The sequence below is a fragment of the Epinephelus moara genome, chromosome 1 (assembly GCF_006386435.1).
Source record: "Epinephelus moara isolate mb chromosome 1, YSFRI_EMoa_1.0, whole genome shotgun sequence".
In the NCBI taxonomy this organism is placed as follows: domain Eukaryota; kingdom Metazoa; phylum Chordata; class Actinopteri; order Perciformes; family Serranidae; genus Epinephelus; species Epinephelus moara.
The window spans coordinates 25310802-25332820 of NC_065506.1; the positions used below are offsets into that span (position 1 = coordinate 25310802).

At 41.9% G+C, this 22019-nt stretch overlaps 1 protein-coding gene across 1 annotated transcript; it reads right to left on the reverse strand.

The window, feature by feature from the left end:
- Positions 1–1506: 1506 nt before the first annotated feature.
- cenpf (centromere protein F) lies at positions 1507–21192 on the reverse strand. The gene is made up of 38 exons (XM_050045042.1): positions 21105–21192; positions 20181–20356; positions 19490–19615; positions 19232–19302; positions 18885–19021; positions 18635–18726; positions 18277–18553; positions 17895–18097; positions 17612–17737; positions 17362–17490; positions 16629–16751; positions 16196–16331; positions 15983–16112; positions 15578–15857; positions 14995–15201; positions 14503–14711; positions 14058–14187; positions 13300–13578; positions 12603–13190; positions 12034–12207; positions 11112–11941; positions 10773–10969; positions 10531–10669; positions 10330–10444; positions 10065–10176; positions 9471–9715; positions 9268–9376; positions 8441–8646; positions 8058–8276; positions 7792–7935; positions 7397–7586; positions 7216–7313; positions 7029–7070; positions 5649–6785; positions 5063–5192; positions 3866–4567; positions 3217–3326; positions 1507–2628 (listed from the first exon to the last, which is right to left on the reverse strand). The coding sequence occupies exons 2-38, from the start codon at positions 20340–20342 to the stop codon at positions 2518–2520; spliced, it is 8415 nt and encodes a 2804-aa protein (XP_049900999.1). The 5' UTR covers positions 20343–20356; positions 21105–21192; the 3' UTR covers positions 1507–2517.
- Between the last annotated feature and the right edge of the window lie 827 nt (positions 21193–22019).

Sequence of the window (22019 nt, forward strand, 5' to 3'; positions counted from 1 at the left end):
AGTTGCGGGACGCTGACATGCAATAAGCTGCTGTTAATTAAAAGGTGAATATCTGAAGTAAACCCCAAAATTTAGAAAAGGGAGTTAAGACAAGAACACATGTGGTGTTGACTTCAGCTGTTTTTCTCTTCAGTTGTTTAAATGCTTTTTGTTTTTACTGTTTCTAATGCAACAGCTGTTCTTACATTTTAGTTGTTTTAATGTGTCTGTAAAGTTGCAAAGTTGTACTGTAAAACTCAATCTAAATACAGTGGCTGTGGCTGATGCAGCAGTCCTGAGACCAGCCCGTTACTTATCATTTTAATATCACAGACGACCTCATAAAGCCAAACAGAATTACCGTATGATTACCAAACTACATCACAGGGAAATTTGCTTCCTAATCATCTTTTGTAATATTACACAAATACACTTCCTTGTGTCTCTCATGAGCAAATGCTAATTTGGTGCGCTTTAAAATTGGTGTGTGAATGAGGAGGTGCATTATTGAAAAGGCTGAGAACAGCTGGTGTATCCTGATCAACATGTGGACTTTAACCAGATCTGGAGGGAGCCCTCTGTGGCCTAGACTCACAAGTCAGTCTTTAGACACTTTGTTTAACTAAAGGCGGAGATCTCTGATTGTCTGGTGGCGAGACTATCTGTGGCCTGACATCCTGCAGGGTGTGAAGTAAGGAAAGGTGCACTGGAAAATGATATGTTGACTCTAAAATTCAAAATGAAGATCTGATTGCGTAAACAACACATCCATCAGTGTACAGCACAACACTTCCCTGAATGTAGGGGTTTTTAAAACATTATCTTGAAAAGTTCTTGACCAAATTTAAACCAGATTTTTGGATAAATCATCTTTTTCTTATTAAAGCACTGCAGGTAAGTGTAAAGGTATGTAGTATATGTGTGGTCCTGTGCAGAGGTAGGTTTCATGTTGGAACTTGGTTATTAGAGTCAGGTAGGTTAATCTGCATTTTGCCAATAGGGTTAGGGTTAAGTGCAAGTATAAAGTAACAAGAAAGTGTTAGGTTTAAAAATGTGTAACATCAGAAATGTGGACTTCATACAGACGATAGGATTCCTACTGTCATGGAAAATCTAGACGTCTAAATTGGCATCGTACACTATTATCATCATCTTTGGAGCAAAAATAACCAAAACATTTCTTTCACACATTACATGCACAGTTGCTTGAGCTGAATTTATGCTTCACTGGTTTCTGTCCTTAAGAAATTCTTCTAAGATTCTTTTCCTGCACTTGGCGGATGTGTCCTGCACTGACTGTCACACTCACAAATCACACTGCTCTACATTCAAACAGCTTCTCTCCACATGGCTCAGGTTCTCCACCCTGTGGTGGCAGAGTGTACCTGTATTACAGCTGCATGTTCACGTGTTAATACTCTCATGTGCTTCCCGTGACTTCCTGTATGTTTTTAAGTTATCAAATTATAGCAACAAAGTTAAGACACCCGTGTATTTGTAACAAAGAGACCACACAAGCAGTTATGAAGCAGTTAAGGTTTAGTATTAAAAAAGGGGGAAATGAGCTATGAGGCATCATTAACTATTTACAATGATCAGTAACTACATAAAAAACAAACGTATAAAATGCAGATCTGGTTTGAACATTTGCTGCAAAAATTAAAAAAGAAAAAAGTTTAACAAAACTTTTCTTGACTTTATCTATAAAAAAATCTAGAGTATAAAAGACAGAGCAGAAAAATCTATAAAAACTGAGTTAGCTGCCATTAGCGATCAGGCGATATATTACAGGAGTGACAGATGGATGATGCATAGCTGTTATATATCATCTACTATGTACAAAGTTCAGGACATTTCTCACACGTGAAGAACGAGAACAGAACAAAAGAAAATATAGTACAACCTGTGGAAAAGACAAAGTGTGACAAAGTGAAGACATGACAACGGAGGAACAAACAAACCAGCCGGGTTTACATTCAGAGGAATCACAAAACAATCGTAGTTTCATTCGTTCTAAAACACTCACAAAAATAATGCATCTGACACAGTTACATTAAAATCACCAAAGATAGCACGATAAAAGGTAGTGGTAGAGTTTCCTCTTTAACCTGCCTCTTCATCTTTCTTTGGGTAGTGGTTTATTTCTCATGAGTTTAACTTTTAAACCAACATAAAATGAAGAGAATGACAGGTGGACTGCAGCTGTGTCTTTTGCAGTCCAGGAAGAAAGTGATATGGGAAACAAAACCAAGTCACACATCCACACACACGTCCAGCTAACTTCCCACCCCCAGGTAGACAGAGAAGGTGCATCTTAAGTGACTAACTTAACTTTAAAGGGGAACACCACTGAAAAGAAGAATTCCAATGTTATATAGCTGTCTAGTTTGCTCCTTTTAAAATACATGTATTTACTTTAAAGTTCACTGTGTAAAAAGTGAAGTGTGATTTGTGTATCTATAAGTGTGGAAGTGTACATTTCTACAAATAAATCACAAGTACAAGACTGTATGTGTGTGTGCATGTGTGTACATCAATCTACTGGACATGACAGTTGTCTGCATGTTCTTTCTCCCCGCCACTTGGGGAGAGACATTTCCTGTTGGAGCTGTCTGCAGAGGGACTCTGGAGGGGTATGGGCCCCAAAGCCTGTGGAGGAAGAGCAAGATGAAACAGATGAGAATATTAAGAGAGTGAGAGTAAAACCACAACCAGATTGGAGGTGACCTTCTGGATTAAACACATGCCAAGGGACACAGTCACAGTGTGGGTCAGTCCTCTTGAGTTTTGACCAGAAACCTCTACATTCTCTAAAACTAAATCACCTGTGTTTCACTTCATCGCACTACTCTTCCACTCCTCAAACTGTGAAAGCAGCAGTGGTGGGCGAGGTGCGAGGACAGATCCAGTATTTTTACATATTTAAACATGTCTGGAGGGAAGCTTTTATATTTCAGCTTGGTCTCTGGGTCATCTGATATTTTCCTCAATATGGAGGGCAATGTCAGTTTAAACACATAAACAAGAAGAAACAGCGATACTAACATTACTGCAGGCACAGTCTTGAAGGAAAACAACTTAATGAAGTTGATTCGCTGCATTTAAGAGCTCGCCATTTCTGTTGACTAGTGAGTGTATGTTCATTTTGTGTTGCTGGCTGCTGGGGATAGACGGCACAGGTGGAATACTTTACTCTGTGTGTGTGTGTGACAGAAAGAGATGGTTGCTGCTGCTCACCTTGCCGTCAGGTGCAGTCTGTCTGGCAGCCAGTCGAGGACTGCAGCGCTTCACTGTGGTTCTCCTCATGATGAACGGACTGGCCTCGCCCACAGGAATATCAGCAAAACCTGAGAGTACAATAGATGAGTTCAAACAAACTGGCACCAGCACTGAAATGGCTCGACTCTGTTATTAAACCTGTTAGGTAACCTTAGCTATATGATGCTAACAGTTAGCAAACGCTACAACCCATACAGTCTGTGGTGTGGTGAAGTCGACAGTGTATTTGATGGAGCTGGAAGTTTAGTGTGCTATAACATCTGAAAGTATGGCTGTATTACACACACCACTCCATTCACATCATGGGTATCAAATGAAGTACTCTCTTTTAAACATTACCCCTGCCTAAGAGTCATACAGTATTTCAAACCAATAGAAATTAAGGCAGAGCATTTTAACAGTGCAAGTTCCCTGTAAACATAACATTTTCCTAACTATCCAAGTTAGAGGCTAATCAAACTCTATCTCACTAACATGAGAACGCGCACTACTAAAACTAGGACTCACACTGGAACTCACTGGCACAGAAAACTACAGGTGCCTTTTTTCCAGTGTTGGTAACTTGTGACACAGTTGTAGCTACATTACATTAACAGCCAACACGTACCTCTCTGCACCAGCTCAGGAAGTCCCTCTGGTCTGAACTCCTCATCTTCCTGTTCAGTTCTTGGCTTGGGTGTTGTCACTGCGTTGGCTTTGATCTTCTTTGTCAGGTTGTGCAGGGCCTCCTGGGCACTGTCCTTATCACTGATGTCACCGTGACCCCGTTTCCCTGACGATGACCCCTGAGGAGACCTCTGAGGTGTTGAAGGAGCCATGTTCTCAGTGTTGTCATCCAGTTTCTCTTCCAGATGTTTAGAGGTAGACTTCCTTCCTGAGCGCCGGGGGCGAGTACTGTCGGTGCTGCTGGAGTGGGTGTTAGCTTCTTTAGGACGCTGGTTAGCAGTGAGCTGCGTCAGCTGTGTCGTCAGTGCATCATTGGTCTCTTCCAGCTTGTGGACTTTAACCATCAGGCTGCAGTATTTATCCATGCTCTCGTCTGCCTCCGTGCTTTTCTCCTCCAGGAGTTTGTTTAGTTCATCCAGCTCACTCTTCATCTCCTCCAGGTCTTTGTTTCTCTCTTCTAACTCCTTCTTCCTTCCCTCGAGAGCAGCCTCAAGTTCTTCAACCTCTTTAGTTTTTTCTTCTGCCTCCACCTTCTTCTTCTGCAGGGCAGTCTTCAGGTCTTCCACTTCCTTCTCTCTCTTCTCGGCCTCCATCTTCAGCTGGTCCACCTCAGACTGCACCTCCTCGCTGCTCTTTCCGTCAGCTGTAAAACAAATGTGACCCATGTTTATGAAATTATTCAGCTGCACCTTCTACAGAGTCAATCTTTATGTTTTCAGGCAGTGAAGGTCGGAGCATTTAAGTCTGTCATCCTTCGTCAGATATTTTTAATTTTGAGACAATCAGCCCTCATCTTTCAAATCATAATTAGCATCATATAATAAAACATAATTATTCCATCATCTATATTTTTCATATTATTGGCCTTTGTCTGGAATTTATTTTGTAACCCAAGAACTGACCAAAAGATCTAATTAATTCAACCACCCTCACAATGGAAACCTCAGGGCTACTTAAATAAAGCAGAATATCGTCTGCGTATAATGAAATTGTATGCTTCACAGGACCCACCTCTAACTTTGATTTACTTAAAAACACAACTGATGTCTGTCTCCAGATTGAGAATTCTAGTCTGTCCTGATTACTACCAAAAGCTTTTTAAATGACACAAAACAATTTTTTAGATGTGTTGTCACACCTGGGCTGTTTAACATCTCTTGCTTCTCCTGCTCCAGCTGTTTGCAGGTCTTCATCCAAAGACTCATCTTGCTCAGGGTGGAGTCTCTTTCTTTAGACAGACGAGCAGCCTGAGATGTTAGCTCAGACACCTGAAATGGGTGGACAGAAAGTTTAAAGATTTAGTCATGTGGAAAATAAATACATACATAAATAAAACAAGATGTCATTCTCACTTATATCTTGTGGGTAGGGTCATTTCACTAATTTTTTGATACATGCCGATTGGTTGGACAGTCACAGAGGCCATACAATTTCTTAAAAGACACCAGTGTAGTTTATTTTACTTTTCCCACTGAAGCCTCTGAATGCATCACCTCACTCATGTCTCATTCAAGGCTGTTTTAAGGATGATTTAAGAACAGCTGGTGGAAACTGCTGCTCTGACATTATGAACCTGTTTTGAACAGTGCATGTACTTAAGCGACCCATTCTGATATGGTTGGATTCAAAAAATTTTTTATAGGATTGAAGGTGACACAAACAGGTAAAAGTAAACTAGTGATTATGCTTTAAATCGACGTGGTGAATGAATTATTTGTGTGTACCTGCTCGTTGAGCTGTGCCGCAGACAGCTTGCATGTTTCTAACTCCTTCTCCAGAGAGGACACTGTAGACTGAAGAGTCTCTTTCTCTTCTCTGAGTTTCTCTTTCTCTTCTTCTGCTCTTTGCTTCTCTTGTTCCAGTGAAGAAAGAGCTGCAGAGAGGTTATTTTTCTCCACTTCAATCACAGAAAGGGATGACTGCCATTCCTGTTTTTCAGCCTCTAACTTCTGGTTCTTCTCCTCTATATTTCCCTTCTCTTCCTTTAGTGAAGACAGAGTTTGTTGCATGTCACTCTTCTCCTTTTCTACCAAGGAGAGGCTCGACTGAAGCTTCTCTGTCTGATCAGCTAACGCCTCCCTGTCTTGCTCTAGTCGTCCTTTCTTTTCTTCTACAGATGCAAGAGTGCACTGCAGATTATCTCTCTCTTGTTCCACTGAAGACAGGGTTGAGTGCAGTTTCTCTTTTTCCTCTGCCAGCCGTCTATTTTCTTCTTCTATCTGTTTTTTCTCAGCCATAACAGACGAGATGGATTTTTCTGAGGCATGTCTCTGCTCTGCCTCCTTCTGTAGCAGTTCCCTCTCTTCCTCTTTTACTTTTATGAGTGTTTTAAACTCCTTAATTTCTTCCTCCAAGGCCTCAATATTGTTCCTCAGATTATTTCTCTCTTTCTCCCACTCCGCTCCCTGAGAACGGAGCCCCTCTCCTTCCGTCTGCCAAGCCTCCAGAGAGGACTGCAGACACGTTTTCTCTCTCTCCATCTCTACCAGCAGAGACTGCATTCTCTCTTTCTCCCCTTCAGCTTCTGCACTCTTTTGTTCAAGGCTGATCTCTCTCTGCCTCGAGGCTTCCAGCTGTGCCTGGAGGTCATCCACTTGTCTCGTTTGCCTCTCGGCTTCCTCTCTCATTCCTTTCTCCAGCTCTTCTACCCTGAATTTTTGTCTTTCCTCTTCTTCTCTTCTGTCCACCTCTGCCTTCTCCAACCCTCTCTCCAGCTCCTCCTTAGCGATCTTCAGTTCTTCTATCTCTCTGTTTTTTGCCTCCAGCTCTCTCTCCATGCGTTCTTTCTCAGATCTCAGGTTGTCCAGCGTGGCTGAGAGCTTGGATAGTTCTTCACTGAGCTCACTCTTCTCCTCCTCCACCTTAGGGTCAGGAGGTGGTGAGGGTTGAGGGCAGAGCAGCAGAAAGTTTGTAAAAGGAAACACACCAAGGGTGGAGGAGAAAATCAGGATGGAAAGGAAAAGAGCAGCATGAGAGAAGGGAAGATTAAACCTGATTAAAACATTGCTTAGTTTATGACAGTCATGTTTATTATGATTAGAACATTAAGAAAACCATCATAGACACACAGCAAAGGGCATCAGATAATATGAATATGAATGTACCTTTCTCCTTTCCTCCTCCAGATCAGCTTTGTCTGTTTCGGCCTGTGTAAGAGAATAAAAATATCTATCTTTAATACTAAGTGAGCAAATGTTGAGCCTTTATTTAACCCCCACGTGTGAATTTTATCCAGGCAAGGCAGATGTAGTGGTTGTTTCTTTTGACAAAGCCATGTTTACAACAGAATACCTGTAGCACAGCGTCCTCTAGACTTTGCTCTACATCTTCCTTCTCACGCTCTAGGGCATCAATGCGATCCTGCAGGGAGTCAGACTTCCTCTGGGCAGCTAGAGAGGTAGAGAGTCACATTTAGGTCAACACCTCACAAAAGCTAAGATTATGTGCAACTTCATATGATAGTAAGAGTCACCTTTGAGCAGCTCTCCCATCTTCTTTTTCTTCCTCTCGTCCGACTCAATGCGGACCTGGAGCTTTTCAATGCCAGTCTTCATCTGCCGGACCTCATCTTGTGTGGAGTTCAGACGAGAGGCAATCTCTCCTTTTTCCAGTAGAGAGGACTCCAGAGACTGTGAAAGACGGCACACTTCTCCCTTTAGAGCCTTGAGGAAAAACAGGACAGCAATAAAGAGGATGAGAAATTGAACCGCATCTGAACTTTCTGAGGGTTTATTAGTCCACGCACTCCGTACTAAAGGCTTGCCAATGCTCTGTAAAACACAAAACGTTTTATATTGACTTTAACTGACCGGATAGAGAGCAAGCTTTGAGAAAACATGTTCTCTCATTAAATTTTAACACCCTCACCTCTATAGTGCCGACCATGGACTCAGTGCTGTGATTGGCTGAGGTGTGGTTTTCTTTGATCTTGTCAAGCTGCCCGATAAGTTCCTCTCTCTCTCCACTCTGTTGGGATATTGCCTGCTCCAGTGTCTTAATCTGCTCCAACAGCTGTAATGAAAGAAGTTAATGGAATGAAACATCAAAAATCAGCAACAGAAGAAACCAGGTATTTTAACTGACACAAAGGATTGTGCGCTGGTCCCAAACTCTTTAATGTTTCATGTACATACCTGTTGCCTTTCTGTCTTCAGTTTCTCCATGCTGCTTTGCAGGGCTTCATACTCCTTCCTCCCTGCTCTGATGTCGTCCTCCAGGATGGAAATTAGGTTTCTGGTGTCACAGTTAGTCTTCTCCAGACTGTGAACTTTTTCTCTCCATTGGCTCAAAGACTGGTTCAGATCATCTCGCTCCTCGGTGCAGGACACAAGCTCAGACCTCAGCTGGGTTGTCTGAATGAACAGAAAGATTTAAAAGATTGATCAGTAAGCTTAAAAAAAACACACCATGTTCAATCATGTCTTGCTTTAATTGATAGTTTTCCCATACACACACATAAACTTAGCCCTTACACATAGTAGTTTGATGTTTTAGCATGTAAGCTTTTGGTGCTCACCTCTGTCATGAGTGTCTCTATCTGCTGCTCCATGCCAGAACAAGTCCTCCTCTGTGTCTCCAACTCAGCCCCCAGTTTGGTCCTCTCCCCCTGGAAGGTCTCCAGCTCAGACTCCATGCCCAGGATGTGCTGCTCCAGGTTGGCTTTCTCTGAGCGTACCCTCTTCAGCTCACTCTCCTGCTGAAGGAATTTCTCATCCAATCCACCTACAGAAACAAAGAAAATATCAAATCAAATGTCCAATAACACAATACAGACGACAAAGACTGCATATTCCTTTATTAAACATGTTGTTCAATTTAGGGTCCAAAATTAGAACTCACCAAATGTGAGTAAAAATACACAGTGGTGAATAAGACAAATGAGGTCAACCACTATTGAAGGGTTGCTGAAATAAAACTACTTCACTACAACTGACCACGTTTGTTTTTGCATCAACACCGAACTCTGAAGGTGGCATGCAACGTATGACTAATATTTATATCACAATGCTTTGACTGATCCTTGATGTCCACTGTCGCATGGTTAAATTGCGTTTGCTTTATGTAGCTCGCTACTCAGCTTGATTACCATTGGTGCTGTTTGGGCACCACAGAGGAGAATTTTTGCGAACCATAAAAGGGTCTGGAAGTATGTGTTGGCACATTGCTGGAGTAGATCAGCACGGTCAAGTACAGTCAAAAGTAATTTTACTGAGAAGTGGTGGTTCACAGATGAGGGGGTGACACACAGCCAACACAACAAGCTGCAGTTTTTGACACAGATAGGGCAGGAAGGGGATGATAAACTGTAATCTGAAAAGGAGGAAAATATAAGAAAATATTTACCTTTGGTCATCTCCAGTCCCTCCAACATCTCCATAACATCAGCCAGCTGGAATTTAGCTGTTTGCAGCTGCAGAGTTAATGTCTCCTTCTCTTCTGACAGCTGGGCCAGCTAAAAAATGAGCACACAGCATCAGTCGGTGTAAAATTATATTTATTACCGATATGTAAGTGGTATTGGGCTTTCTGCAAGTTATTCCTCCTACCTGTTTAGCAACGTCTTTCTTTTCCTCCAAAGCGATGTTCAGCTTATGTGCTGTACCCTGTGCCTGCTCCTCTGCTGCGTGAACTTTCTCCTCTAAGTTCTGAACCTGGACTTCCAGTTCGGAGGTCAGCTCCATTCTGAGTGCAAGGTCAGACCTCAGCAGGTCAAACTCTGAGCGCAGGGTCAGGAGCTCTTGTTTTGGGATCATTTCTGTGAAGTGGTCTTGTGCCTGGAATGCCTCTGTATCTGACAGACAAATTGAATATATACAAATTATTTAAACATCATTACTCAAATTGTGAGCAAATATTTCATAGTGTGTATCAGACTGCATCTTGATCAGTGTTCACTGTCAAGCCTAAGTCCCTGGAAGTTTAAAATGGGTTGTAACATTTATCTTGGCCTGAGCAAGAGCCCAAAGCTTTACTTTTTTAAGTTTCAAAAATTTGGATCCCCTTCACAAGTTGAATTACCACCATTTTTGCAGAAAATGCTGAAATCATGAGTCTAAAGTGGCAGTGTGAAACAAAGTCAATAACCCAAGAAAACACCCAATTATTGAAACTGCAGTCATAAGCACCATTTAATTACTCACCAGAGGATTCTGACTCTCTTGTCTCAACAACGGAGGATGATGGCAGAGAAAGCTCAGTGATTTCAGGTTTACTTCCAAGGAAATCTCTGGCGTTACCGCTGTCTTCAGGAAGCTGCAAGAAAGAAGACAAAATTAAAACTCTATGCACAACATTCCTTTCTAATAGAGAAATCAGTAGCAACTATCTGATTACATTTATGATAAAGCAAATATTTCCAAACTTAACCCCATGCCAGCGTCAGGGCTAAAGGACATGAAGTATTACCTGCTCTGAGGACTGCTGCTCCTTGTTACTAGTTGTTTCCTCCCGTTCCTCGTGCAGTTGTTCCTGGATCATCTCTTGCTCACTGATGTCCTCCTTCAACACCAGCTTTGCCTCACTAGCAGGGTCAAGGGAGGTCAGATTAATACATCATGTAATAAAGCACATACATTGTGCTTTTTCTCATCATACAGCTCATTGTACCTGAAGGCTTCGTCAGACTGGAAGGAAAGTTCACCCAGTTCAGACATCATGGTGCTCAGCTGTTCCTTTACTGGAATGGACTCAGAGTTGGTGCTTGTATCAAGTGTTGGCTCAACATCAGTCTGTCCTGATGCCTCAGCTGGGGAAATGTTACAGATCATTTAATAGAAATGTATGTATTCAAATTGAAGCAGCAGCTGTGGTTCATGAAAACCTTTAATCTAGTTTTGGTTTATGCTCACCAACAGACTCCATGTAGCTGATTCCATCTCCCAGCTTCTGGGTTCCCTGCAACTCTGAGAGCTGCTGTATGAGGCCCTGTTGTTGGCCCACCTGTTCCAGCAGTGAGTCGTACTGCTGCTTGAACACAGTCAGCTCTGTCTGTAAGGCCCCCAACTTCTGGTGCAGTTCTGCCTGCTCCGCCTCAAACTGTTGGCTCCTGTAATACAATATGAAAGTGCTGCTATTATTACTCCAGCTAAAGTTAGTAGAAAACAAAACATTTAATTAGACACAAAAACATACATACATACATACATACTGACAATTTTAACTCTAGTGACTTCTAAAGATATACGTACCTTTCTCTGTTCTCCTCCTCGGCCTTCTTGTCCCTCATTTCAAGCTGCTGTTTAAGTGAAGCCACTTCAGCTTCATGCTTCTCCATGCTATCCTGTAACTGCAGCTTCTCCTCAGATAATTGGTTCATACTAGACTGTAGTTTGATATTCTCTTCGGTCAGTTGATTGTAGTTCACTTCCAGCTGAAACTTTTCCTCAACTACTCGATTCAAGTTAGCGACAGAGTTGTCTTTCTCGGAGGTTAGCTCACTTAGTTTAGCCTCCAGTTGGGCTTTCTCCTCGTTCATCAGATTAAGTGCAACATCTAGTTGGGCTTTCTCCTCGATGACCTGTTTAAGGGTCGATTCAGCTTCTTGTTTCTGCACAATCATTGCGTCGATGTTCTGCTTTTCCTCTGTTAATTTCTGAATGCTGGTCTGCAGTTGTTTGTTCTCCTCAGACAGCTTGCATAAGCTGGCTTCCAGCTGTTTCTTTGCTGCATTTACCTGAATCATTTCAGTTTCCACTTGCTCTTTGTCCTCTGTTAAATGCTTCAGCGTAGTCTCAAGGTTGTTTTTCTCTTGTTGTAACTGGTTAAGATCATTGTCTTTGCCCTCAGTTATCTGCCTGAGAGTTTTCTCTAACTTGACATTTTCCTCTGTAGTCTGGCTGAGTTTAGACTCTAAAGCAGCAACGCTCTCCTCCAGCTGTTTTTGATTGACAGCCTCCTCTTCCAGGCGTGTTATTTCACAGCTCCTCTCCATCAGCTCCTCCCTGGCTGTGACAAACTGTGTCTCCAGCACTGAGTTCTGGGACTGGACCTCCTCTAACCGGGTTTCCAAGACAGAGACCTGAAAAAATTAGAGTTTAAATCCAATTAGGGATGAGACACATTTAAATTAAGTGATTTTGATATGACTTTTGTGGAAGATGGTGGCTCTACCTGGGCTTTGCTGTCCTCCAGTCTGGCCTCCATGTCAGACATCTGGGTTTGGTTGTGAGCCAGCTGAGCCTCCAGTGATTCTATGGTTCCCTTCAGCTCCTCCACCTTACTGTCAAAAGAGGTCATGGCAGTCTCGTTGTCCTCCAGGTCCATTTGCAGCATCTCCAGCTGCACCTTTATGACATTAAAAAAGCAACAAGATTTCCAACACATTCATTTACCAACACCACGTTATCAGCATTTGTTGCCACATATAGAGTTTTATTTTTGGAGCTGGACTGTTCATCAGGAGCTCTGTTGGAATAAACACCTTTTAGTTATACATACAACAGAGCGTACTTTGGATACAGAGAGAACAGCAGAATGCCAGGTGGAGTGAAAGTACAGCAGCACTCTCATTTTTGTCCAACTTTTTTCAACCGACTTTACTCCCATTTTTTTTGGGAAGATGACCTCTTCTGATTTACCCATTTGTTACAATACTCCAGGCAAAACTAACATAATATAGTACCGTTTCCACTCTATGAATAAAGATTGTGGACACATAACATAACCAATCAGTAACCAACCTTGATTTTGTTCATGGCAACCACCTTCTCCTTCAGAAGATTTGAAGTTTTGGTCTGCTCTGCCTCTGCTTCATTGAGCTTCTCCTTCAGACTCTTTATCGTGCCGTCTCTCTCTTCTATGCCGCGCGAAGCAGCCTTCAGAGTCGTCTTCATGGTCCTGATCTCCTCCCCTCGAGAACTGGCTTCTGTTTTAGCAGCAGCTGCTGATTTCTTAGCGGCTTCGAGCTTCTCTTTGAGGATCTTTTCTTTGTTGAGGAAGCTTTCAACCTCCAAGGCGTGACTCTCAGACTCTTTGCTCATCTTCTCTGTGAGCTCTTTGACTTCTCTCTCCAAAGTACAGATCAGATTGATTTTCTCTGTGAGGGTGTTCTCCAAGTTAGACTTGATTTGAAGAGTGGAGGAGTGACTCGTCTCAAGAGCTTCTAGACTCTTCTTAAGGTCAGCGAGGGACTGGTTGGCCACATCCAGTTCATTCTTCAAGACTGGAACCTTCTCTGCTGCATCTTTGCTTGCAGTCAGCTCTTCTTCTAAGGAAGATATCTGCTCCAGAAGGTTGTTGATCTTCTCAGTAAGAGCCTGCTGGAGGTTCTTCAGAAGAAATAGATTTAAGTTTATTATTCGTAAGCACAGAACATTGTATATATGTAAAAATCTACTACTAAACATAATACATTTTTTAAATAGTACAATAATTTACCTCCGCCTCTTTCTTGGTCTCTTGAATTACATTTTCCAGCTCAGCCTTTTCCGTCTCTAGAGACAAAATCTGAGCTTCAGCCTCTCTGAGCTGCCTCTCCTTCTCTTGTGTGTCGCTCTGCAGATCCTTCAGCTCCTCCTCTAACTGCTTGAGCTCTTCTGTTTTCTTCTCATACATCTTTTTGTGTTCCTCATCACTGTCTGACAGTGTCTTAATTTGTCTCTGCAGCTCAGCTCCCAGCTGCTCCTGGACCTTCAGGAGCTGATCCGTCGAGCTCACCTGAAACATGAAGAGAAGATTTAACTATATGGCTTTTCATGGGTAAGACAAAACAAAGGAAGAAGTACCCAACATAATGCAAAAGCACAGAGCATTGTAAGGTCAGCAAACTAGATAAAATCTGCTACTGAAATTAGAAACACTCAGTCATAATACTCCTCTTCTTCTTCCAAGTACAAGATATAATGCTGGGTAAATAAGAAATAATGTATGATAGCAAAGATATGTTGATCATAATGTACTTATTGGTCATGAGATCATTTTGTACCAGACAATATACTGCAAACCATTAAAGCATAATAAATAAATACACCAACCCAACCCAACCCAACCCCCCCCCCCCCCCAAATAAAAAATAATAATAATAATAATATAAAAAAAAAAACGTCAAGAAGAAAAACACTGCCGGATGTATGAAAAAGATGAATAACTGGCCATCTGTTTAAAATAATGTTTGTTGCATTCCACTTAAAGCAGACCTGATTTTTGGTGAGCAGCAGCTCTTGCTGAGTCTCCTCCAGCTGCAGCTTCAGCTGCTCGGTCTCTTCAACCTTTGCTGAAACACTCTCCTCACACTGCTTCAGCAGGGCGGCCTTCTCCTCTGCCAACCTGGAGATTGGACACCAAAGACAGAGATGATGCATGTTAAAAGAAAGCTACAGCTAAAGTTTCCCCAAATAAAACAATGGAGACAGATTTCATATCATACTTTTATCATAAGACACTAATTCACTCCTAAGTATTTTATTGTGGCTGTATTATCCTTTTAAACCCTGCAATTTCATGCTGCACAGTGACACAGGGCAGCATCTACACCTCTTTAGACACTCTCAGCAAAAACTAAACTTTATAAAGTTTGTAATGGTAGGATGCATCACAGGAGCGTTGTACTGGAAAAGCAGTCACAACAAATAAACCTCCCACCTGGTAGTTTGCTCCTCTTGCTGTGCAGTGGCCTGAACCAGGCTCTCTCTCAGCTGGCTGATCTCTGCTTGTCCCAACTCGACCAGCTGGTCTTTGGAGCGAAGCAGGTCGCAGGCTGCCTGGTGCTCTTCCTGCAGCTCTGTGTTGGTCCTCTCAGCCTGCTCTGCTCGAGTTATTTCCTTCTGCAACCGCAACTCCAGACTTTTGACCTGCTCAGGGAAAAAAGTAAACACCAGGTTAAACTAGGATTCTGTTTAATCGACAGCTATCGATTCTATTGTTTGAGGTCCGGTCAGATTTTAAAAAAAATTAGGTATCTTGTACTGCTACCAAGAGCAAAATCTCAATAACACTACAGTGTAATTCAGTGATGCAGAGAATTAGTTTATCATCTAATTCCATTACAAAACAAGAAGGAGTACATTGTACATTTCACACGTACAATCTCCTGGAAAATGTACAAAAACAAATAAACAAAATACAAGAAATCACCTGTGCTTCAAGCTGAGCCACTTGCACTGCGACATTCTCCAGGTCTTTGGTGTGCTTCTGTCCAGCCTCAGAGAATTTAGACTGGAGCTCATTGTAGTGATGCTCTTTCTCCTCCAACTCTGTGCTCTTGTTGAGGAGTTCTCCCTTCAGTGAATCGATGTGAGCAGACAGACTGGCCTTTTCTCCCTCTGCACTCATGAGCTGCTTCTACAATAGTGAGCAGAAATGTATTCAGCCCACAGAATCTCCAAAGCAAGCGGTAATTAATGGCAATAATACAACACATCCGAAATGCAGTGGGCAACACGGGTTAAAGATTTTTTTTAAACAAATGGACTTAAAGGAACAAATTGTCATCTTTAATTATGATTTTCTGTGCAACTGGAATCATTCAAGGTTTTGTAAACCCAGCATTTAACAGATTTTGGGGTGGGCAGCTAAACAAACAGGTTATTTCACTATGTGTCTGTGTGCAAAAAATGACAACCTATGTTCAGTACACAGGGTTAGCAATTTGGATAAACTGTGTGATTTATCTTTCCTGATAACTTAAGTGAATATATTAGGAACCACAGCACCTTACCTTAACTTCATCATTAGCTTCATTCAGCGAGACAAGACTTTTCTCCAAGTTGCCAATTTTGTCGGTGAGGTCTTTTTGCACAGCCTCAGTTTCATTAATCAAGGTCTCCTTTTCTTTCTTCCACTCCAGCAGAGCTTCATGTTCTTGTTTCAGTTCCTTAGTCTCACTCTGACTTGCAGTGAGGTTGGATTTCAGCTCTTGGCACTCCTTCTCCGTTACTGTCAGCCTGTTGGTCAGCCTCTCTGTCTCTTGCTTCTGTTTCTGCAGTTCATTCTGGGATCTACAGTGAGATAAATACATTTACGGTGACTGAGGAGCATTTTAAATATCATAGCACAGTTTGCTTTTTACTCTTTCACAAACATGACTCAGCATTGTTCTTTTCTACAGTAAAACTATGCTTACTTGTCATTTTTGGTCTCTGCATCAGAAAGAGTCTTCTTAATGTTTTCCAGCTCCTGAGACGACGCCTGAGTCTGCTGCTCCAGTTTGGACTGAAGTCTCTTCAGCTCGTCCGCCTGTCCTTCGGATTTTGCTAAAGAGCAAAAACACAAACAAATTAAAAACTGAGATTCTCTGAAATAACTGCAACCATTGCCATTCCTATAAGGAACATACCTTTGAGGTCGTCTAGTAATCCCTGGGTACGTTTGAGGCTCTGGTCTGCGCTCTTCTTCTCCTCCTCCAGCTGACTCAAGCGCCTGCTGCTCTGGTCCAACTGAACAGTCACGCTGTTCTTCTCTCTCTGCAGCTCCTGGAGGAGGGAAGACATGCAGAGAAAATATGAGTGGTAGCAAAGATGCTGACAGATAGCAGGGAGGGGTGCTAGAAAAAAAGGTGGACAGATATGTAAAGAAAAACTGAGGAAAATAATGTTAAATATTTAAGACCTGATCATAGTGTTGAAATAAATACATATGGAGACCTTAACATTTTGGTATCTGGTTCAGATTTAATCTTTGCAGGTATTATTCACAAGTTATCAGCACACTTTCTAGTTAGTTGTTAGTCACAATCGCATTAAGTGGATATTCTACTGAAAGCAACCTACCTCCATTTTCTTGCGGAGGTCCTGCTCTTTGGTCTGGCTGGCCTGGAGGCTCTGCTCTGACCTCAGCAGTCTCTGTTTATGCTCCTCCACTTCCTTCTCCATCTGACTCTTCTGGAAGCACATCTATAAAGGGGCAAGGGCAGAAGACTTAAGATGAGAAGGCAGACGTACATCCAGGGGCAGAAAGTCTGAGAAGTGTGACACAAATGTCAGGTACAAATGCCCTTAATCCTTCAATAGACAGACGATGCGTAAAGCTGAGACTACAACTGAATTTCCTTTTTTTAGCATTCGAATATTTCAGAAAATGTGATCTGAAAGGTAAAAGTCAGCGTTTTCTGCATTGCCTGCAGTTTGCAGACCTTGCATACAAACATAAATACTTAATACTGCATCAGACAGGCTCTCAGAGGTGAAGCACAGGACACAAGTGGAGCGACAGAAAACATAGTAAATGCATCTAACACTACCACACCCTGAACTATATTCCACTCCGCCTAAACTGAGTCTAATACTCTGCCATTCTTGTAGCCAACACCAAAATAAATTTGGACATTAGCAGCATCATTGAGGCAGCCAATCATATTAGCTACACATCACAAAGACTAGAAGCTTATATACAACCCTCAGAGAGGGTTCAGTGACTTCCAGCTTATCCAAGTTGTTAGTTGTGTGAAGAAAGAGTGAATCAGAGTAGATGAAGGAAGAGCAGATCGGATACGTGCCAAATTACCTTCTCCATGTCAGCCTGCAGTACATTGTGGTCTTTTTTGGACTGTTGGATCTCTTGTGTTAGCTTGGTTCTGGTCTGGTCCAGCTGCTGTTCCAAAGCCTTGTGAGACGTCTGCAGCTGGGCTAGCTCCTACACAAAACATAACAGAGACAGATTCAAATTTTAAGATACATTTTTTTTTAATGATATTTAGTAAAACCTACAAGCATTAAAGGTCTGATACTGATGTTCTGACTCCAGGTTGTCGCACCTTTTGACTGTCTTTCTCTTGGTCCTTGAGTTTCTGCTCCAGGGCTCGTTTGCAGCTCTCAGCGTTGTGCCTCTGACAGCTCATCTCCTCTGAGACTTGCTTCAGCTTCTGCTCAACTGATGAACACTAGGAACAATAAGCAGAATCTGTGTCAGTCATTTGCATGTTTTCTTGTCTTTATCTGTCTTAGCACCTATAAACTTAGTTATCAAGCAGAAATAGGACACAAACAATAAGTATCCTGTATTAATAAAGTGTCAATGTACTCATCATCGAAGCCTACCTTGGCTACAACCTGCTGGTGTCTGTCTGTGGCCTGAGTCAGCTCATGGCTGGTCTTAGCCAGGTCTCTTTCCCGTTCAGTGAGGTCTTTGCGGGCCTGGTTCAGTTGGGTTTGTAGTTCCTGCAGTTTGGAGGCCTGGTTACGAATTTCCTTCTCCTGAGTGGACAGATTCCTCTCCAGCTCTGACACACGGCCACGCAGCTCTGATGAAGAAAGAGTAAAAAGTAAGTCCTGTTGCTGGACATGATCAGGGTATTTAACTCCAAACAAACCAGCTACATTCTTCAGCGGTAGTAGATGTGCAAAATAATAGGCTCCCCAGTATTTCACGTAAAACACACTATAAAAGATGTTATACCAAAACAAATTATAAATAGTCCACCTTGGTTGATGCTCTTCAGCTGCTCCATCTGTTGGGAGGATCCACCCGGACTCTGCACTGCTCTGGTAGAGCTCATCCTCTGGCTGGTTTTAATAGGCGTCTCCTCGTGGGCGTCCCACAGGGATGTTCCCCGCCTCTTCAGAGGTGTTTCCATTTCCATTCCATGAGACTGGCGGCTCTGGCCCTGATCCTGCTGTTGCCATGGGAATATGGAAGATCCAGTTTGGCGGGCAGCAATGTCCTTGTGGCTCACACTGACTGAGGACTGACTTAACAGCTAGAAGAGAAGAGACGAGTCAACATCATGAACTCCAAAACACAAACAAACATGATAAATATATTTAAACAATGTACTCACTTTGACCTGCAGGACTTTGAGTTCAGTCTCCAGCCTTTTTCTTTCTTCCACCTCTTGGCTGTATTTCTCCTGAAGCTCTTCTAGTCTGTTATCTAAGGAACACAAATACAAACATCATGTTAGGGCAAAATGACAAACTCATCCTGAGTCACTCAGACACGAGTCATTGGCCCATAAACAAAAACCCCAAGAATGATTTACGAAATACATATAGCAGGAACTTTAGACAGGAAAATACAAACTGAAATACCCTGCTTTCTGTAGGCTGGGACAGGAGCTGGGGTAGCAAAAGTTTTCTGTGGAGTATTGTAGGGTTGAAGGTCAGAGGAGGAGGATGACAAGGAGGAAGAGCCAGCAGGCTGCGAACGATCCAGTTCATTTTTGTACCTGAGCAGATGGAAAGACAACAAAACAAGCATTAACAGTCATTCAGGAGTCATAATTTCAGTGCTGTCCAACAAGTCAAATAGTTCATAATCCATTCATATTAAGCATGACTAACTCAGGACTTGACGAAGCAACATGTCACAGGAGCTACATTATAAAGTCTCCCTCTCTTCTTACATAAAAATGCATATCAACAGACACTGAACTCACTTCTTGAGCTCCTGCTCCAGTCGCTCTATGGTCTTCTTGCAGGAATTCAGCTGACCATCCAGGTAGTTCACCTGGGTTCAGAAACAGGAATTAGATAAGTTTTTTCTTCCAATACATCTGATTTTATAAATACATCATTTGTTGGCTTCAAGAGTATCTATAAAATATGAATATTGGCTGTTGATTATCAGTGATCTAATTACTGAATAGCAATAAACTGCAGCAGATATTTCTTTCTTTCTCTCATACGTAACTGACCTGCTGCTCTTTGACTCCGAGGTCATGGACAGCCTTTTGACGAGCTTTCTCCAGAGAATCACAGGACTCTACTAAAGACTGGTTCTCTCTTTTCAAAGCAGAGGTTTCATTACGTTCACTGTCCGCCTGGAGAGGGAGAAACAAGGACGATTTTAAAAAAATTGTGTCAAAAACAGAGAGGAAGACTTATTGCCCCAAAAAGGCATTCACTTCCATGAGCACTGTTGGTTTGAGGGATACCAGTAGCGCTGCTGACACCTTTTTCCCCCCATAAATCTTTTGTGTGTCTGTGTATTTTTTTCAGGTACAATTTCCACTTCTGTTAGGACATGTTAATTGTGCAATATCTAGACATCCATCAGTCAATAGTGTCAAATCAGCCATTCAGTCTGTCTCTGTATTACATTCTGCTTCTTTTTGATGCTTACATATTATATTGCTTTGTGTTGTACAGTTTACTTATTTTACATACTTATATATTGTTTTGTACTTTTTTTCTACTGATGCTTCCTGTTTGCACTATCCCTCTGCTGCTGTAATGTGCACATTTCCGCTGTGGGACAAATAAAGGATTATCTTATCTTACACTGCGACAGTAATTTCCCCTAGGCATTAAATGCTGTTTAAATCATCTGCACTTATGCAATTAACCTATGTTCAGTCCACTCATCCGTTCCTCTTGAACACTGACCTTCTGTTTCTGTTTCTGCAGGGCAGCCTCCAGGGAGTCCAGCTGAAACTGTTTCTGGTTCCTGTCCTTCTTCAGTTTGTCCAGCTGGCTTTCTATCTCCTGGATCTTCTGCAGGGCTTTCCCTGGAAGTCCATCCTTCCACTCCTCCACCGCCCAGCTCATGGTCTATAACCTGACTACACACACATCAGTTTATTTGAAGGGGGAAACACAATATTGCTCTGCACAGTGCCTGAGCAGCTTGTTAATGACACCTATATGACCAATGAGTAACGTTAGTGTGACAACATGAAGTATAAAGCATATGATGACAACCAATGTTTTTGTCCTAACAAGAGTACAACAATGGCCTGAGAGTTCAGAGGTAAATCACATTTTCTGTAGTTTTAATGCCAAAAAACCTTGGTATTATTAGACACAGGTGAATTTGTAATCGGTTAATGTTACTAGAAATAACAACAACACTTTTTTGCTTCCTAAGCCTGGTGTTGATGCATAACACCGACACTTTATTTGTAAAAACATACATAACAGTAACGTTAACGTTTACTTTGAGACTAAGTATGCTAACGTTAGCCACCGTTATTGGTTAACGTTATATCAAAGCGTTATCTTTAACAAACGATACAAACCAACCATTGTGAATTTAGCATAACGAACTCAATTTAGCGTCAATTTGAAACGCTACGTTAACAACAACTGTTTCTGTTGAACTAACGTTATTCCTAATATCCTAATGTTAGCTGGGTTAACGTTAACGTCACGGGGCTGATCGTGGTTTTGACAAACAGTAAATTTTACGCAAAGTTCGACCAGTTAACGGTTGGAGATAATAAATGTGTTGTGAACTGACACATGTGCTAACTTTAGTTTTCTCTCAAATTAATTAATACAAAAATTAAAATTAAAGAGAGCTGTTCTTACTTTGGGCGCGAGGTGTCTTTATCGTTCTCGGACTGTTTGGGTTGTTCTCGTTGGAAAATTCAAACTCCACGCGAGTCACTCAGCTCCATGCCCATTGGCTAGTGTGTGTGACGTCAGTCAATTTCCTCTTTTTCTTCTGTGGGTGTTATGGCGGATTGCAATACCAGCTTTTAGGTGCATACCGCCACCTAGCGTATTGGAGTATACAAAACACGATCTGGTTTAGCAAATAAAATAAAATAAAATAAAATAAAATAAAATGTTTTTTTTTTTTTTTATTTCCATACATTTCCACTGCTGTGTAGTAATGATGGCATCACCACACCAAACTACAGTGGAATATATAAAGGAAGCATCTTATCTTACACTGTGCTTTACAAATCATTCACAAATCTATAGCTTTAGCAGTGCCTTAGCAATAGGGTTCCACCATAGTCTTAATATATAAGTCTGATACATATTTTTTTTGTGCTAAAGCTGCTGAATGTCAATATATTTGCACAATGTGCAATTTCTGTAAATCTGACCACACTAAGTAGCTAATGTATTGTTTTTTTAGAGAACTGTATTCTAGTCAGGGTGGAAAAGCCTCTAAACTGACATTTTAAATGAAGTAGGCTCATCACTGTTTAGCTTGTCTCTGAAACCTGGCACCTCTTATCCTTTACAAGTGAATCAATATTAGATGTGTGAAGTCATCCAGTGGGCTGGACTGGACCCTTTGGTGGACTGCCAGTGGGCTGTAGTTTGTCACCCCTGGGTTAGGAAGATGTCATCCACAGAGAGACATAATTTGAAATGCCAACTCTTACTCACCTACTCATTACTTCCTGCATTATAGGATGTGGTCAGAGTTTAAACAGACTCTATGTTGGGACGACAAGTTCATGAGACATGTGTGAGACTGCATTTCAT

What these genes read in the sequence shown, in the direction of transcription:
- cenpf (XM_050045042.1), bottom strand. Translation starts at nt 20,342, where the DNA reads ATGAGCTGGGCGGTGGAGGAGTGGAAGGATGGACTTCCAGGGAAAGCC. An exon ending in CAGCTACATGGAGTCTGTTG is followed by an intron (nt 10,670 to 10,772) that starts GTGAGCATAAAC and finishes ACATTTCCCCAG; the next exon opens with CTGAGGCATCAGGACAGACT. An exon ending in GATGGGAGAGCTGCTCAAAG is followed by an intron (nt 7,314 to 7,396) that starts GTGACTCTTACT and finishes CTACCTCTCTAG; the next exon opens with CTGCCCAGAGGAAGTCTGAC.